General features: G+C 40.7%; 1 protein-coding gene across 1 annotated transcript in view; it reads left to right on the plus strand.

Annotated features, from left to right (window-relative positions):
• Positions 1-18,693, plus strand: part of EIF2AK3 (eukaryotic translation initiation factor 2 alpha kinase 3) — a 42,937-nt gene that overhangs the window by 18,504 nt on the left and 5,740 nt on the right. Inside the window, exons 3-13 of the mRNA XM_038135516.1 lie at positions 3,301-3,495; positions 5,137-5,267; positions 7,244-7,478; positions 7,733-7,895; positions 8,774-8,911; positions 9,448-9,570; positions 10,120-10,340; positions 10,671-10,783; positions 11,848-11,970; positions 13,166-13,315; positions 14,343-15,111. Coding sequence (XP_037991444.1) covers positions 3,301-3,495; positions 5,137-5,267; positions 7,244-7,478; positions 7,733-7,895; positions 8,774-8,911; positions 9,448-9,570; positions 10,120-10,340; positions 10,671-10,783; positions 11,848-11,970; positions 13,166-13,315; positions 14,343-15,111 — 2,361 coding nt within the window. The remainder of the gene's footprint in view (positions 1-3,300; positions 3,496-5,136; positions 5,268-7,243; positions 7,479-7,732; positions 7,896-8,773; positions 8,912-9,447; positions 9,571-10,119; positions 10,341-10,670; positions 10,784-11,847; positions 11,971-13,165; positions 13,316-14,342; positions 15,112-18,693) is intronic.

The raw sequence follows: 18,693 nt of genomic DNA on the forward strand, positions 1-18,693 counted from the left end.
AGCTGAACAAATAGCTATTTACATTGACAGATCAGAGGAATGTGTAAGTGCATCGTGGTAACCTACATTTTCTGTGCCAAGAGATTTGCAGCTGACTGCCTGGGTGACTCACTCCTTGGATTAGGAGATGAGGTAATGCTTTTGAGATACAGGGTGATGTCATTCCTTTACCTGAGCTGCATGCCGATGCTAGTTGCTAGTACTTTCAAGGAAAGTCCCTTTTCTGCTTCTCATGTACTAGAGAATGAGCTGCATAATTCATATAGTTGTTGTTATTAATGTCCTTCCAAAGCCTCTGGCTGAACTGCTCTTTTGAAAACCACAAGTGGCCACAAATGCCTTTTGTTACACATGTATGTGGGCACCTGCAAGTGGCACATTTGCATCCCTGTCCCATTCTTCAAATAAAGCTATTTTGTTAAAAGAAGACCTTCAGGGTAATCAGGTGCTACCTCTTGTCAGCACTGTGTCGTGTAATCCACTTATAAATAAAGTCATCTTAGAAGAAGGTGATTTTTTTTTCCCTCTGTTCTGTTTCTGTAGTGAAATAGCTCATTTGTGACGGTAAGTAACCCAAATGTCTCACTTGACTTAGGGTCAGTTTAACCTTATCCACTCCTACTCTGGCATTGTCCTTCACTGCAACAGCTCTTTCTGCTGCTGTCCCTGAACACACCAGGAAAGGGAGCAGGGGCAGCAGCTGTGATTTTCTCAGCTTTTCCCTCCCAGTGTCACCCAGGAGTGCTGCTCCTGTGGATGCCCTCAAGGTTGGGAGCATGGACAGGTGATCAGCAGAGCTGACCAACAGTGTCAGCTGTCCTCTGCAGTTTATGGGGACTGAGGTTTCAACACTCAAGCAGGCAGAGAGCCACTGTCAGGGAATTTTCTAAGCCATAACCGGGTTTGATCCATATTTTGGGAGTATACAGGTGTGTGCTGCTGAGTCAGCTTCATGCATCTTGGAAATTGGGGTGGGGTTCCTAGAAATGGCCAATGTGCCTGTGTTGTTTGCTGGTGGAGAATTTCCTACCTGGGCCCTGGAGTGAGAGCTTTGGGACAGGGGAGGCACTTAAGGTGGCATGTGCCACGCTGTCCCCAGAGCTTGCAGTTGCCCACAGAAGAGTCTTCCTTGCTCAGCAGCAATTCCTGAGCATTTTGTGGCACTGTCTCCATTCTTCACAAGCCATGGAATGGTCTCCAGCCCCTGGAGCAGAGTGTCTCATACTGGCTGGGCTTTCAGAGTACTTGCATGTGTATGGATCATGTGCAGATCCATTCAGAGGATTTGTTAATGCAAAGTAACAGCTGCACAGGCTAAAAGTTGTCATCAGAATTATTATGGGCTTCTGAAAGAATATATTACAGAAATGTTTTGTGGCATTACTCCTCAGTGTTGAATGTTTTAACAAGGTACTTCCAGCATGGTTACAGCTGCAATTTTGGCGCTGGCATTTTGGTTTTAAAAATGTGTTTTCCAAATCTTCTCAGTCTCTTGTTTCTCAAGACCACAGGATCTCTCTTGAATACGAATGTTTATATAAACCTTATTTGCTTTATTTGTCCGCCAGTCAGGTGATCTCTACAAATGACATGCCCCACTGCGCAGCAGAATATTTCCTTTTTTGTTGGTTTATTTCTGTGTGTGTGTGTGCATAGGGCAGTGTGTGTTTATTTTTCCTCCCCAATGGTAGGCCATAATGAAATATTTGTGTGTCACATGCAATGTCTTTTCCAGGACGTTTGGCCTTTATTGCCATAAGGTAAATATCTGACAGGGAAGGAACACACCTAGTTTTGCTTTGTAAGACCTTCACAGCTAATCTCAGAAGCTTATTTTTTATCATCTCTTCAATTACACGTTGTGCTCCTGAAAGGAGTTTTTATTTCAATTGTCTCTCATCATGAGGCTTCTCAAAACTGGAAGGTATTGGATTTGGATCCTTTAGGGATCTTAAATACCAGCAGTGTGGGGCAACTCACCTGAATTTTCTCTGTAAATGAGATGTGTTGAGCAGTGTATGAGGAGATACTAGGCATGACATGCACACATCTACCACATCTATCTTTCCCTCCTTGTTCAGGTGAATCCCAACTTTGCTTAATGCTGTTTGCTCGACTCTGACCCAGTTAGAGGAATAAAAATTACATGTTACATGGAATTTGAATCATGCAGAAGATGTGGTTTCAGATCCTTACAGTAGCTCCAGAAAAATAACAAGAAGAAACCTTCCTGCATCTTTTGTGCCACTTTGTAATACACATCAGTGCCTTGGAGTCTGAGCAGGAATATTTTTTTTCCAAATGACTAATACATGTGTACCAAAAGCAGTCTTTAATTCCTAATGTGTCAAGTATCAGAATTTAATGTAATTATATTGTAGGATATTGCCCAATTGGACAGAGGTTCTGAAAAAGCAGAAAACCTGCCATGTTAATCCATATCCTCAGAAGCTAAGATTATGTGGATTACAGTTTCTCAGTGTTCTTGGTGGGCACAGCCACTGTGGCTCCACAGCATTAGTTATGGTCCATCATGCTGATAATGAGTTTCTTAATAAGTCCCTCAGTACTCACTGACAATGACTCATACTTCTGAACTAGGATCTCCTTGAAAATCTCTGTGTAATGGGTGAAATATTGTATCCCAGTGAAGATGTTTTTCCTTACTTGTGTGTTTAGGGAAAAGCCAGGCAATTTTTAAAGGAACAGTGTGCTTAATGATGAGAAATTCCAAGGAGAAGTCAGATTTAACTGTCTGGAGAGGCAAAGGTGAAAATGTGAGCTCTGATCTCAGTGATAATTGCTCTCTCTGCTTTACAGAAAGTTGGACATTCTGAAATAGACATTAATCATGAAAACAGCCTCAGATGTACTTTCAAAATTACTCTATTTTGAAACTATCACAAACAATCTGCAAAACTTTGCACTTTAACCAGTGCCTGTCTCTTGGAGAATGCTTCAACAACCCACATCATATTTTCTGCAGTTTTGGATGAAACCTGTCAACTCATCGAGCTTTCAAATGTTTTGAAGAAGTGTCACACACTGAACTGTTTCAACTAAGAATAGTGAAATATGGGTTTGATTTGAATGTCTGAAAGTTTTCAGTTTTCACTATAACTTTGAAAAATAGGAGTTTGAGATAGAAAACCAATAGGACTCTGAGATACAAAACCATTAGGACACTGGAGCATAATGCACTAGCCTTGCCTGTACAGCATTTCTGTTGTCATTTGTGGTCTGTGTGCTTTGATAAAATTATGGTTAAATCATAGCTAAGCTTGAATTCACTTATTTTAGGTGTTTGGAAACAAGATCATTATCCCTTCCCTGGATGGGGACCTCTTCCAGTGGGATCGGGATCGGGGGAGCATGGAAGCTGTTCCTTTCACGGTTGAGTCTCTGCTCGAGTCATCCTACAAATTTGGCGAGGACGTTGTCTTGGTTGGGGGAAAGTCTTTGACCACCTATGGGCTGAGCTCCTATTCAGGGAAGGTAAGAGCCTGAAAAGTTGTTTTATGGCTGTGTGTTTGGAGCTGAGCCTTGCAAACAGGTAACTCCTGGGGTTTAAACTGGGGTGCAGCTCAAGCGTTTAAATACAGAGCACAAAAGGGGAGAATCTGAGCTTCGTGGGCTGCAGGAGGGGGCATGGACTGCAATCTCTTCCTGCCTGGGAGCTCCTGCTCTGCCCCCTGTGCTGGCTTTAACCCTTGTCTCACCATTTGCTAGCCCAACAGAGCACTGTTCACTTGTTACTGGATTATTTTGTGCTGGATTAGCTGCAGCAGGGGATCAGGGAGTGCCAGAGCCAGCACAAGGGATGGGACAGAGGCTTTGTCACCAGAGCGTAGTGAGAGGGTGAGAGGGATGACCCCTTTCTGTGGGAGCAGTTCAGCTTTATCATCTGGCTCTGTTTGAAGGAGACTTTGCAGTTCAGCTCACTGTGTATCAATTTATGCTTTAGGTGGCACCTTTTTTTAAAACTAATTTCAGATTTTCAAAACTACTGAGAACAGAAAAAATGCATCATATGCAAAAGTTAAGGACTTCTAGTTGTTGTCAGTGTGCTTACTATCAGAGGAAGTTTTCCTTATATTTTAAAATCATATTTAAAAGAAAAGTTACATGTCAGATGTCATTGAAATGCTTGTAAATACTTTGTGTAGTGAAGAACAGACATTTGATAATTCAGAAACATTACACTTTAAAACAAGTTAAAAATAAATTCAGTTAAAAAAATTTGAAGTTCCCAGTGTTTGTTTGCAACAAAATCAGGGTGGGTTTTTTGGTTTTTTTTTTTCATTTTCACCATATATTTTATTGTGGAACACTTCTGTGGTGTGGTGTGGTGTGGAATCATCACTAATGATAAAGAGCACAGACCCCAAACCAGAGTTCATGAATTCCTTTTGGTTTCCTCACTGGTAGCAGAGGGCTCTGTGCACCAAAAGGCTCCTCCTCCTCCAGTGCTCAGAAGAGGAAATTTTCATTTCTGTTTTGATTCCTGGCTTATGCTCACAGTAGCAAAGCTGCCTCTTAGAGGAAATAGTGCCTCACTCTTCCTTCCTAAGAGTTTGGGCAGTTTCATCTCTCTGGCATTGCCCCTGTAATGCAAGTTCTGTTTGAGATTGGGACTGTTGGAAGCTCTGACGGTGAGAGTTCATTAAGGTTTTCTTTTCCTTTTGATAACTGGCAAGGGGGAAGGCTTTGTGGTATTTTATATAAATCAATAGTACTTCATTTGAAGCTGATAGAGTTATGCTGAGATAAATATGACATGAAAGCAGAATTATGCTGTGGGTTTTGCAGGAATGTTCTTTTGATGTCCATAGAAATAGTGGAGAAAGAGAGAGCTCAGATTTCTTTTTGTTAGAAGTACATGCAAAATATACTCAAATGGTAGTCAAAATACCACAGACTGTAAACTTTCTGGAATCCTTTGAAAGTTTTTGTTCTGAAAAGCCGTTATCTCTTAAACCAGGCTTTTCAACATCCCTCCAGCCGAACATCTAAAGTCCTGGTGTGTTCCAAATTGCCTGCCAGCCAAGAGCAGGCTGTAAGGATTGTTAGCTTTGAGTATTGCTGTTGATGATATTTGTTTTGAAGTCGCACTTGTGAGCCTGCCTTGTCCCTCAGGTGAAGTACATCTGCTCAGCCGTGGGCTGCCGCCGCTGGGACGATGAGGAGAGCGAGCAGGAGGAGACGCTCCTGCTGCACCGCACCCAGAAAACCGTCCGGGCTGTGGGGCCGCGCAGTGGCAACGAGAAGTGAGTCTGAGTTCCTGCTCAGGAACAGTCCTGTAGAGGTGGTGAGGCAGAAAAGATGGCAGTCAGATCACATTGCTTCCCTGGTCCTTGCTCACTGTCGCAATATGACACGAAATGAACGACACTTGGGCTTTGAGATGTTCAAGGCAAAAAAGAGTGTGTTTGTTTTTCAACTTCGAGATTTATAGAATTCCAAAGGTGACCATGGATTGGAGGATGAAATTGCCACCTCTCCAACCACACTGGTCAAACCAACAGTCCGTTAATTCTCTCTTCCTCCAGAAAGGTCTGCAAAACAATCATTATTTACATGAAAAGTGTGTGAGAAACTCCATTACAAAAATGTAAACATCAGAGGGCTTAGAAGAACTTCAGAAGAACAGGGCAGCACACCTCAGAAAAGTTTGTCACTGCTGTACTGCACAGGGCAAATGTCACTATGTTTGTTCTAACTTGCTTTTGTACAAGAAGAGACAGTTTAAAAGTCTTCTTATAATCTACTCATTTCAAGGTTCTTTTCATACACATGGTAACTGTCACTGGGGAGGGAGGTTATACATGATGTCTTAAGTTTTCATTTTAAGTTGATATTTTAACCATTTTTGAATTTGTGTTGTTCATTCCATAATGTAGGAGGTTTGTTGTTTCTAAGCTGTAGAAGCTGATTCAATCTGTGATTTTTCTAACACTGTCAGATTGAAGTTTGAATACATCAAGATTTCTGTAAAATTACAGACACATATTTTCTGGGAAAAAAAAAACCCAGCCAAACCCACTTCATAAAACAGACTTTAAAAGATGGGTTCTTGTACATAGATACAAATAACTGCCCAGCAACATAGTGGAGAATCAGTCATTCCCTGTTCCCCTGCTCCCTCTTCTGTTTGCAGCAGGTTGTGACAAGTTGTGTAGCCTATCAGAGAGAACCTAATGAGAACTCAGTAACAGATCAGATGTCTGAGAGGATAAGTCTTGGTTTCTGTGTTTCTTGGAGACAGATATTAGCCAGGAGAGGTATGTCAAAACCATAGTATTTAGTCTTGTGTCCCAGAATCCTTCTGTCTTTGTGATGAGAAACAGAGGTGCTTTCCTGGTGACATGGAATGGGTAGGAAACATCTGGAGTTTTAATCCAGAGGAGAAAAAAGTAATATCTTCAGTAAATCGACTGAGTGTATGAAATATGCCAAACGTTTACTATAAGGGTGTAAATTCTTTAAAGAGCCAATTTGGGCTCCTGATGGTTGCCAGAGTGATAAGAAGCTTTAGGTACCCGCATACACTGTTCAAGAAATATTTACTCCTTCATGCTGTCCAAACATGCCACACTTTTCCTGTCTGTATCTTTGTAGGTTACAAGTATTGAAGAGTTTTTTGCTGTGCAAGAAAATTGTGCTCCTTATATATTTCATTATACATTAGTCTTTTTTGGTGGTAACCTATGGGACATGAGCAGTCCTGGTTTCTGAAGTACCTGTCAATGGATCTGTGTTAGGTTGTATGTGGGGTTAAAGAAAAAATCATAGTCCCTTTCCCAGTTTGAAAAATCTTACATTTCCAGTTAAATCCACTTAATTAGTGAAGAGAAAAATGGCTTGTTGGAATGCTGCTTCCCAGCAGCTTTGTACCTAATGCTTTCCTCAGCTACAGAATGTTTTCTTACTAGGCAGACCCAGCTCTAGTACTTGATGATTTTAATTTCCCTGTTCATACACTAAACCTTTAGTGCCATTGGCCCTACTTTACCAGTCTTTTTCTCAGTTCACCCATCATGTTGGACAACATTTCTCAGCTTGTTTGATTTGGATTAGCACTCCCCTCCTGGTACAGTTTTGTTCATTTGACAGTATAAGAGTTTACTGTGAAAATATGGGCCAAATACAGGTAATTCAGTTTAGAAATCTTCTGCACAGAGGACTTGGGACTTCCTTGGCATATAAAAGCTGTTTCTACAAAGGTTTTCTCTTTTTCTTTGAGGTGGAATTTCAGTGTTGGTCACTTTGAGCTGCGCTATGTCCCAGATATTGAAACTAGAGCAGGATACATTGAGAGCAATTTTAAATCAACTATGAACAAAGAAGAAACAAAAATTATTTCAGACGTGGATGAGCAGGAAGCTATGATGAAAGACACAGTGATAAAGGTCTCTGTGGCTGACTGGAAGGTGATGGCTTTTAACAGACGAGGAGGACATCTGGAATGGGAATACCAGGTAGGGGGAAAGACAGAATATTAAATATCACAAAAGTAGATGTTTTGAAGATGTCTTTCATCTTTGGTTTCAGGCACTGTCTTTGTAAAGGAGCCCACATCTGCTTGTAATTTTTTAACTGAAGTTCTGACTTTGAGCTGCTGCATCTGTTACAAAAATTTAAACAAGAAATTTAAGCACTTTGGTTTTTATTATTCTTACTTAATTGCTCATTAATACTGCATTCTTTTTCCAATTACCTCTCTCCTCTTCAGTTTTGCACTCCAATTGCTTCTGCATGGCTGCTTAAGGATGGCAAAGTAATTCCAATCAGTCTGTTTGATGACACAAGTTACACAGCAAATAACGAGGTGCTGGAAGATGAAGAAGATCTTGTGGAAGCTGCCAGAGGGGCCACAGAATCCAGTGTCTATTTGGGTGAGACACCAACTGCAGCATTTTCTGTAGTAAACATTATTCATTTCTCTGTTGAGGTTGTAGTAGAGCAAATCTTTTTGTACTGGTAGATTTCAAACTCATAAATCTTTTCCATCTTGATCCTGAAATGTTCATTGCTTTGTAGTTTCAGTACATTGGAGATGACTAAAAGTCTTGAAACTTTAGAAGACAGGTTGACAGCTAATAAAGCAGCCTTATTGCCCATTAATTTGTACACTGATTGCAGTAACATACTGTGAAGAAAATTCAGATAAGATTTTACATGGCTTAGTTTTCATCCAGCTGTCAGGATCCATTGGATGTGGTTTGTGACAATTTGAAATAGAGTGGCTGGAGATCCTCCTCCTCAGCTGTCTCTGGGAGGTAAATGTGCTTTAGTTTCCTGAGACTTGGTTTGCCTTAAGCCTTTTTCTCTAAGTCTTTGCACCTTGTAGCTTTCCAGTTAATGGTTAGAATAACAGATAAAGAATAACACTAGGAAGAAGAGAGATTGTTGCAGCTTTCTTGGTAATAGCTGTTTTGTGCAGCATTAACAAGGGTAGGAAGTTTGAATGAGATCTTACTTCTGCAAATCCCAAACGCCTTTATAGCTCTTAAATATTGCTGGCATTTTCCTGTAGCATCAGCTTTGGAGCAGTAAAAATGAGATGTTCTGAACTCTTGCTTTCCTAGAACAGAGGGAAGATATTACTTGAGTTCATCCAGCTTAGCAATCAGAGTCAGTATCTCAGGTTCTCAGAATAAGAAGGAATATTTTCAGAAATATTGTTAACCACATATTTTGACTAGACAGTTTTATTCCAGGGGTGAAGAGAACCAAATCTAAAGACTAATACACTTCTTTGTTTATTACTTAGGTATGTTCAGGGGCCAGTTGTATCTTCAATCATCAGTCAGAATTTATGAGAAATTCCCAACTAACCCAAAGGCTCTGGAATCCAGGAATGATAATGCAATTATTCCTCTTCCCAAAATCAAATGGAAACCTTTAATCCGTAAGTAACAATTCAGAGTTTACTTTATTACCCTAGCTCAGAAAAGACAGGACATCTTTCTGGTTTCCAATATGTTTCAAACTAGTCTGTTTCCAACTGGAAACTATTTCAGGAATATCTCTGTGCTTTATTAAGTGTTTATTTTTTCTAATCAAATGTTTAATGTCTGTTTTCTTTTAGTATGGATTTGACAGGGTCTTTGTTAGTAATTAAACGTTGGGTCTTCCTAATCAAATTTTTCAACAAAAAGAGGAAGAAGTTTTTGCAGTGATGTGAATATGAGTGAATTGACTTGTCAAGGGGGAGAATTATTAAGTAACTGTTACCTTAAAGTACCTTTCTTAATGTTTCCTTCTATGAAATTTACTTCTCATTACCTGATTCAAGAGGCCTTTTGTAAGATTATGCATTTGGAGTTCTCTTTAAATTAATGTTAGAACAGAATTTTACAAACAATTGACATTTTATATGCTCTGCAGAATAAGCAGTCTGTACTTGAAATAAAGCTTAGAGAATTTTGTCTTTTCTGTGCTTAGAGTCCCCTTCCAGGACTCCAGTGTTGGTGGGCTCTGATGAGTTTGATAAGTGTCTCAGCAATGACAAGTATTCTCATGAGGAATACAGCAATGGAGCACTGTCAGTTCTGCAGTACCCATATGGTAGGTGAAGTTCCAGACTTTGAAGTGTTTCAAATACCCAGGTTTTATTCTCTGGGAATTTCAATCAATGACCATTTGTTAGTCGTTAAATATGTGTGTTTTTAAAAAATATTTAATGAATTAGGAAATTATTGCCCAAACTAGGATTTCCAGATTGCAATGTAGGTGCAGTTAGTGCCACATAAAGCACAACTAAGTGCCAGGAATTGCCACTGAGGAGCTGTTGTGTGTGCTGCTGTTGCCACTCAGAGTTGTTTGGAGTGGAAAAATCTTGGGAATTACTTTTTCCAGAATTTCCTGGCAGTGCTGGAGACTCAGGATGATTGTCACAAGTTTTCCATATGGAAGATACTCTGATTTAAAGCTGGAGACACCGAGTTGCTGTCCATAGCCTTAATTAACTGAATTTGCTTATGTGCCATTTAAAATCACAGGGCATGGAAATAAAAACACCCCATATCTGTTGAGGTGACCTCTAACAAGAAGCCAAAGTTGTTTTGTAGGTACCTACAAATAAATCTGTGTTCTCTTGGTGTGCTTTATACACAGATAATGGTTATTACTTACCCTACTACAAGAGGGAGAGAAACAAACGCAGCAACCAGATCACGGTTCGATTTTTTGACGACACCAATTACAAGAACATTCGCAAAAAGGATCCCGTTCTTCTGCTCCACTGGTGGAAGGAGATTGTCGGCACCATTTTGTTTTGTATCGTGGCCACCACCTTCATAGTGCGCAAACTCTTCCACCCCCACCCTCACAGCAGAGTAAGTGTTTGTTTCGGAATCCCAAATACAGAAGGAATTCTTTTAGCTGTTTCTTTCAGTTTGGGCTCTGCAATGAGTAATATTAATAAGTTAATAACTAATGAGATAACAAAATCAAAAGCCTAAATTTATTGTTTAATCTGTGTGTGAAGGCTGCCAGCTGCCACATACAATTTGCTTAACTGCTTCAGCAAGCAGATTAGACTGCTTCTGACGTGTCTGGAGATATTTAGTTAATGCCATATCTAGGGTACAAACCAGTCTCAGGCACTCAAGGAGTTGATTTTGTTTGTTTGTTTGTTTTGTTCTTGTTTTGGAAATCCTTGTTAGCTGCGGAAGGAGTCTGAAACACAGTGTCAGACTGATTGTAAGTATGAGCCCACTTGTGGAGACATTAAAGACAACAGCTGGAGTGATGCCAAGAACTCTGGATATGTGTCAAGGTGAGGTCTGTTCAACACAACATAAACAGGGTGTTTAATCAGTGTGGCTACTAATGCTGTCTGGAGATAGAAAGAGTAGGTGTTCACCTGTTCTTACCTAGGAACTCCCAGTCCTCTGACTTCCCAGGATAATCAGCAACTGGCACAAAGGACTCTGTGACCCCATTACTCATGGGAGATTGCAGTTCTGATTAGTCTCAGAAATTCCAGAGAGTCAACAGGTTACATGTGATCAGAAGTATTGTTCTTCTTGCTGATAAGCAGAATGGGAGAAGGTCTTAATCAGTGTTTACTCCATCTGTTCCTGTGTTTATGGGGTAAGGCAGAGAAAGGCAGTTGCAGATGGAAGCAGATGACATCTTATATACTCTGCAGAATAAACAGTCTATACTTGAAATAAAACCTTTATTGGTTTAACAAAGGAGTTGGTTAAGACAGAAGGCTTCATAGGGGCATGCCATTATGCTCCAGAGCAAATGTGACCATTTCCTGTACATTTGTAACTCAATGAAAGTAAGAACTGGAGTGTTTAAAATGAGGCAGAGTAAGAAAAGTAATGATATATAAGAAGAGTGATCTTTTGGATGGGATGTTGTGCTAGTTTTGCATTAGTTGATTTGTGGTGAGGAGGGAAAAATGTCAGGACTAGAAGGGCTAGTTGCAGAAACAGTTATTTGGGGTAGAGTTAAGGGCAAATCATTATTTAGAAAATACTCAGCTATAGAAACATGGGCTGTATACTCAGGATCCAGTAGGCACGCAACCTGGCATTCTGAAAACCTCTCCAGTTTGTCCAGTGTGTGCAGAATGGATCCTGCTGGCCTGTGATAGGCTCTGCATAAATGCATATTCAGCAACTGTCCATTTCATAGATAGGGAATTGCTTACAGTGGGTGAGCAGGGAAAAAGAAGAAATTCTGCAAGTCCTTCAGCATGTTTTGCCTGTACAAAACTACTTCAGTCATGGTCATAAATTACTTCATTTTTCTATCTATACTAATGCATTTTTCTCCTCTATCCTCCTTCCCTTCTTCTGTCCCTTCCTCACACCCCTCTCTTCCCAGATACCTGACAGATTTTGAACCAATTCAGTGTCTGGGTCGTGGAGGTTTTGGAGTGGTTTTTGAAGCCAGAAATAAAGTAGATGACTGCAACTATGCCATCAAGAGGATCCGATTGCCCAACAGGTAAGGAATGGATTTGTTGGGACACAGAATCATGAATGAATGGTGGGATCCCATCCTACACAGAACCATCTGCTCCTGAACTGATTTCCCAGATCTCTCATTAGGGTGAATGACATACTTTTAACGGGGGGCTGTCTCAGTGTTGGCACAGAGAATTTGGCATATGCAATCCCAGCAGAGCTGACCTGCTTGGCTCAAACACTTGCAGATCCCTTTGTGGGAATTTCCTTGGTGAACGGAGCCTTTGCTAACTGGACCAGTTATTTAGTGCTGTTAATGTGCTTCTCTCCTTCCTCTCCTTACCTTTCCTACTCCACCCCCTCTTTCTTTTCTCTCTCCCTCACCTCGTTTTTTGACTCCATTTGCCCATTTGTTTCGTTTTCTGGTCCCACAACCCCTACCTTTTCTCTCAGTCATAGGTGGTCAAGCCATGCTGCTGGATTACCCTACCCAGAGCTTGCAGCACTTCCTTTTAGTGGGAGATGGGAGACACTGCTGCTGAAAATCTCAAGTTAGAACAGCAAGAGGGAGGGGGTAAAGCTATGAAATCTAGAATTACTATTTTTTTGAATGTGTGAAATAAGCATAACTATTTAAGATTAAAGATTTTGTACAGAAATTTAAGGTAGCCTAAATTCTTCTTTTATAAGCATATTCAAAGCTATTAAATAAAACCATCAGACTTTATTTGATCCAGTTACAGTCTTATGAGGAGAGATAAATTCCTTCAGTAAGACAGGAGGCTGCCTGCTTTCCTGTCCACAGAACAGAAATAGTCCTTATGCAACCTCCTTACCTATTGCCAATTAAAAAACAAATACTAAGGTATTTCTGTCTGTCTTGTGTGTCAGTGTCTTCTACATCCCTGTAGAATATTGCTGTTTAAAATCTTTTTTTCTATCCTTGAGAACAATTAAGAGGACGATTAGTTTCTTCTTGTTTTTGCTGCCTGTAATTATGTGAAAGGGAAGACTAAATATTGAGCCAGTATGAGCACATTCTGCTCCTCCACACTTCTAAGCTAGGGGAGTTACTCTGGGGAATTTAAGACATATTTTTGTTTTGATGTGAAAAGCAATGCTATTGGCCTGGTGTATACTGGGGCAGCTTTGATTAAATTCCTTTGCAGAAATTTTTGTGCTGTGCTGTTGCTTTTTGTGACCCTGTCTCTTTTTCTCCTCACCCCAAACCACAGGGAGCTGGCTCGTGAGAAGGTGATGAGGGAAGTCAAGGCTCTGGCTAAGCTCGAGCATCCAGGGATTGTTCGGTATTTCAATGCATGGCTGGAAGCTCCCCCTGAGAGATGGCAGGAAAAGATGGATGAGCAGTGGTTAAAAGATGAAAGGTAACTCATGGGGCTCTTTTTAACAATTGAATTTGAGACTGTATATCAAGAGAACTAGAAAACTGATCGAGGTTTCGATCCCAGAAGATGGAGAGACTACCTAGGAGAGAGATGGTTGTTCACTTAGCCTGCCAACTTTTCAATTGAACAGCTAAAAATACATCACACTTCTGCATAAAGTTCTTGATTTGTGGGTCCTCTCTTGTGTTAAGGTCCTTCTTTCAGCTTAGGAAACATTACATGGTTCTTAATTGAACTTGTGTAGCTGAACCTTGCAGTGATTGGAAGGTTGGAGCATTGCTGCTGTGATTCAGTTGCAAACTTTGGCATCTCTGCCTTCTTTGTTCCTTTCTACTGTGTTCTTCCTCTTCATTATCTTGAGTTAGATGGACCTCATACAGTACTCCAAGAATTAAATAAATTTATTTCACTAGAAATACATGAGGGATAATCAGACTGAGGATTTGTGAAGCTTGGTAGAAGTAGGTTAAAAATGGAAAATTAGATAAAGGAGTTAGAGAACGTGAAGAGAGAGGAAAAAGTGGGTGTATGCTGGCATTTATAGAATGAGGCCTAATACAAGATTGCTGGGTGGTTTCATAATAACATCTTAACATGCCTCACAATTTTTAGAATACAGCGACCTTTATATTTCAGGCATCAAATTAACATTTCACAGCTGTAATTCTTCCAAGGCACTTTAAATAGTCCTTGCAGTGCGTGTTCCAAAGGGCTGGATCTTTTCAAACTGAAGATGAGCCTGATTGCACATTAGGAATCCAGGCAGTAGAGCTTGTTAAATATTCCTTTATCAACACTTTTGTCTCAATGAGAAAACATTCTCCTTGCTAAGACACAGATGTTATTGGTGATTCCCACACTTGGGTAGTCACTCCTTGTTGCAGTATGACACAGGTGACAGGGGTAGCAGCTGTTAAAATCTGAGTTTTTGGAAGTGCATTTCTAGTGGAATGGTTGGAATCTACTGCATCTTCTCTAGTATTGATCTCCCAACTTTGTCTTCCAGCACTGATTGGCCACTCAGTTCTCCCAGCCCGATGGATGTCCCATCATTTAAGATCACAACAGAGCCATTTTCGACAAAGGAACACATTGAAGTCACTGCAGCTTCATCGGAGATGGTGAGGTCTGTGGGGATACCCTGTGGTCAGTCAGATTCGTCTGGAAGCCAGTTTTCTCCTCTGGAATTTTCTGGCACAGACAACAGGGACTTGGAGCATTCAGAAGATCCACTGTTAAACCTTCAGGATAGTGTCCTTACAGGCTGTGATGTAGAAGACAGTACTATCAACAGTAATGAGCTGGGACACTCCTTGGAAATTTGCTCTTCAGCTGTTCCTGTTGTACATCTGAAGGAAGGGACCTCCTCCTCTATTGTTTTTGAGGATTCTGGCTGTGGAAATGCCTCTAGTAAGGAGGATAAAGTTGATGTTTCACATAATGAGAGCCCTTCTCAGGATAAAGGGAAAAGTACAAAGGAATCTGACAACAAGAAATCTGCTTCAGGAAGCCCCCTCTCTGTTTCTCCTCCAAGGCCAACGAGTTTAAGCCTGGACCTTTCTAAAAACACTGCAGAAAAAGTCAAGCCCACCTCTCCAAAGGTGTATCTGTACATCCAGATGCAGCTCTGCCGGAAAGAGAACCTTAAAGACTGGATGAGCAGAAGATGCACCATAGAGGAGAGGGAAAGGACAGAGTGTCTGCAGATCTTTCTGCAGATTGCTGAAGCTGTTGACTTTCTGCACAGCAAAGGATTAATGCACAGGGATCTCAAGGTTTGTATCCATAGGTTGCTGTATGTGGGAGGAATGTGGCACTGCAGACAAAGCCTGCCAAAATAGCTGACTCCTCTCAGTGACCTCAGCATGGGTGTTAAAAAAGCTGAATTAATGTCTGTACAGTAATCTGGAGGTGCAGTGCTCCAGGGAATAAATATTCATCACTTGTTACTGCAATTAAAGTCTTTCTTACAGCAAGACTTTTTGTACCTGGCACAGATCAGTGGCATTTGTCCTATGGTATTTAAATTCATGTTCTTTGTACAGGGTTGTTCAGTGCTGAGCTGTATGACAAAGCTATTTTGGATCCTGTTCTACTATTTCAAGTGAAGCAGATAATTGGCAGTGTGGAGCATGCAGTTGGACTTGATCTTAAAAGTCTTTTCCAACCTAAATAATTCTGTGATTCTAATTCTGGTATTTTCCTTCTTTCTATAGCAATACAGCCTGAAAGGAGCAGTGTTACTCTTGGTTAGAGAAAGTAAAAATTAAGTAGTACTCTTCTGGGATTGAAATGTAAACTGTCCTGGAGCAGAATTGTGAGCCAATGCCAGCTATCACCGTGAAACTTTCTGAAGGATTCACAGTATTTTTGATGTCTCATAAATGCCCAGACAGGGAGGACTGGGAAAGGTGTTTTGCACCTCTGGTGTTCAGTGTAACCAAAGTCAGGAGTAACTTGTACCTTTTTATTCATTTTGTTCATGATCCTCCTATACTAGTGCCTGATTTTGCTCTAAGTTAAAGCACTGGAAGTGTCAGTATGTATTACCAAATAAATAAATTTAATTGAAGAGCCCAGCCAAAGTTAGTTTTATTAGGCCTGGCTAACTCTGAGAAATTGATCCCTTTTGCCAAATGCGGACAGTTCTGTTTCCCTTTGCTTGTTTGAAGAGGCATTAGTAGCCTACCTCAGTGGAGTAATTACTGAAATGATTGTGGCTTCTCAGATGGTAATTTGACATCAGCAGAAGCAAAAGCTAAAAAATACCATGTCAGGTGTGACCGTAAAAGGTTCAAATTAAATAATCCTGAAAGGATATGTCAGAGTTAGAAAAACTCGTGAGCCCTTCCAAGTGTTTCTTTTCCCATCAGCATTGGGCAATTACCTTGAAGCAGTTATCTGACAAATCTTTAGTGCTTGAGAAACTGACCATAAAAGTAATTAAATCCATCCCTGTGCTAATACATTGCTAGACATGTTAATTAATAACCTTTCTTAACAGTACTGTCAGGTGTAGCCCTCTGCAGTCTTCACTGAGCTCACTGTTCAGTAAACCTTTTGTAGATCTTCTCTTAAAACTGTATTAGTCTTAATCAGGTGGGGAGTGTTTGTTGGAACATCTTGAAAGTTCAGTGCTGGCAGCAGTTTGAACAAGAGATTTAAGTTTGTTTACTTGGTGTAACCAACTTGGAAACAATCTCCCTGGATTAACACCTTCCTCCTTCAGGAAACTTTCTGTGCTTGGATAGATGTTATTCTTGGATCCCAAAGTTTATTTGTCTGTTATGTGTTAATTTGGTCAAAACAACAGCCAGTTTATTTAATTATTTTCTGTACTTTTCAGAAGCTCCTAGGAAGAGATCTCATCTAATTTTGTAATTTGTCCAAGAGGTTGGTCATGCAGCCCTGAGTTGGTGCCAGCACTAACAACTGAATAACCTGCAAAGTTGCTTTGGCTTGGCTGCAGGCAGAGCTCAGTGATAGCAGAGGCCAGTTCTTGCTTCCTTTGGCACCAACAAAAGCTGATAGTTCTGTGTGAAAATAAGTTTCTATGTGGGCATATTAAAAGATGCAGGAAGTAATCTAATATTTAAATTAACTGTGCACATTAAAAATGCATTAATTAGGCTCCTGCTAATCAGGGATACTGCAATGACAAGATGGTAGCAATTGATGTGGGGAAGTGAAGAGGTCAGAGTTCAAATTCTTCTGAAGAAAATGAAGTGCAAAAACAAAAGTCTGCCTGTCAAGTGAATTTACTGTTATTCCTAGGATAAGCTGTCGGTCATGCTTGGCAGCTCAAAAGAAATTATCGGTTTCACAGAACTGCTAGAACAGTCTTTGATACATTTTGCAGCATTAATTGAATTAAACAGAGTATTCCAGATGTGTGAGAAGCTTATTCATGTGGAAAAATGAGAATTCTTATTCTGACTGAAGAATATGGATAGAAATTTCTTTCTGCAGGTGGCAAGATAACTAAACTAGAGAGTGGTTATATTTGATTGTACTCTGCTGATGTAAATCAAAACTGTGTGCTTCTGCCTTAGCCTTTTTCTTCTCCCAAATGTGATCTTGATGATTTCTTTTTGCTGGTATTTTGCAATAGCTGAGAGTCCATTCCCCTTATTTGTACAAACTATGTGCAAGCCTGTTCAGAGACAGTCTTTGTCCAGCCAGAGAAGTTTTAAAATAAACCTTCTGTTACAAGGAGTTTTTCCCCAGGAGGCAAGACAAATCTTGTATGTTTCTTAGAGGAGAATGGAGAGCAAGGCAATGGGATACAAACTCCTAATGAAGATTTTATTCCTTGGGCATTAAAATTCTGATATCAAGACTTCTGACCATGTAGGTGTGCACTGAGGGGTGGGTGTTCTGTAAATGCTTCAGCCAGAGCCTGGAGACACTGTGGGTTTACAGGGCAGTGGCTTGTCTCCTCTGAATGCACTGACTCCAAAGGGCTGGACATTCATTACAGGGAAATACAGTGGGAGGTAAGAGCTGGCTTAGAAGGCAGAGGCAGGAGGTGGGCACTGTGGAGCTGTTTCTCTAGTGCTTCCCTCAGAGCTGGCCATTGCCTAAAAACAAAAAACAACGAAGAACAAGAATCCTTTTCTCTGCCTTGTTTCTTGTGCACACAGTGGGTTTGTCTTTAACTGAGGAAGTCAGATGGACTTTGAAATATGGTCCTTTATCTTGTGGGAAAATATTGCCTTCTGTCTGTCTGCCTGCTCCTTTTGCAGGGCTTGTGTCAGCAAAGCACAGAGCATGTTCTCCCAGCCTCCAGGGCCCAGGAGCTCTGAGAGGAGCTTGCCCAGCACCACCTGCCTCTTCACAGCATCCTGCTGCTTCCTTCCCCTTGCAGTTCAGTCTGTTCTTCCCCACCAAACTCTGTGTCTGTACTTGTTACCCAGCTGGAGTGGTTATATTTCAAGGGAATAATCATTCTTTTGGTGGGTGCTGTTCTATCAGCCAGGAAGCAAATTTCTTGAAAAACTGTCTTGGATGTGCACCATTGGCCAAGGGACAGCTCTGTTCCAGTCTCTTTTATCAGTAGGCTAAGCCAAGGATGGAGGTGCGTGGCAAAGCTTAAGGAGAGTTAAGCCAGATCATCATTGCTGCTGCCTTTATGAATTGCAAAGTTCTTAAGCTTCTATCAAAAATAAACTTTTAATTCTGTTATGCAAACAGCTGTTCCCATGTTAAACTGCACAGTTACACTGAAAAGCAGACCTTGTCCCCACTGTATCTATACTTTAACACTGAGATGATGTGCTGTGTGCTGGTTAGTAATACAGCAAACTATTTTAGCACTTAGGGATTAAAATACAAAAGCCCAGGAGATGGACCTGCAG

This window comes from Motacilla alba, chromosome 4 (genome assembly GCF_015832195.1).
Source record: "Motacilla alba alba isolate MOTALB_02 chromosome 4, Motacilla_alba_V1.0_pri, whole genome shotgun sequence".
Lineage (NCBI taxonomy): Eukaryota > Metazoa > Chordata > Aves > Passeriformes > Motacillidae > Motacilla > Motacilla alba.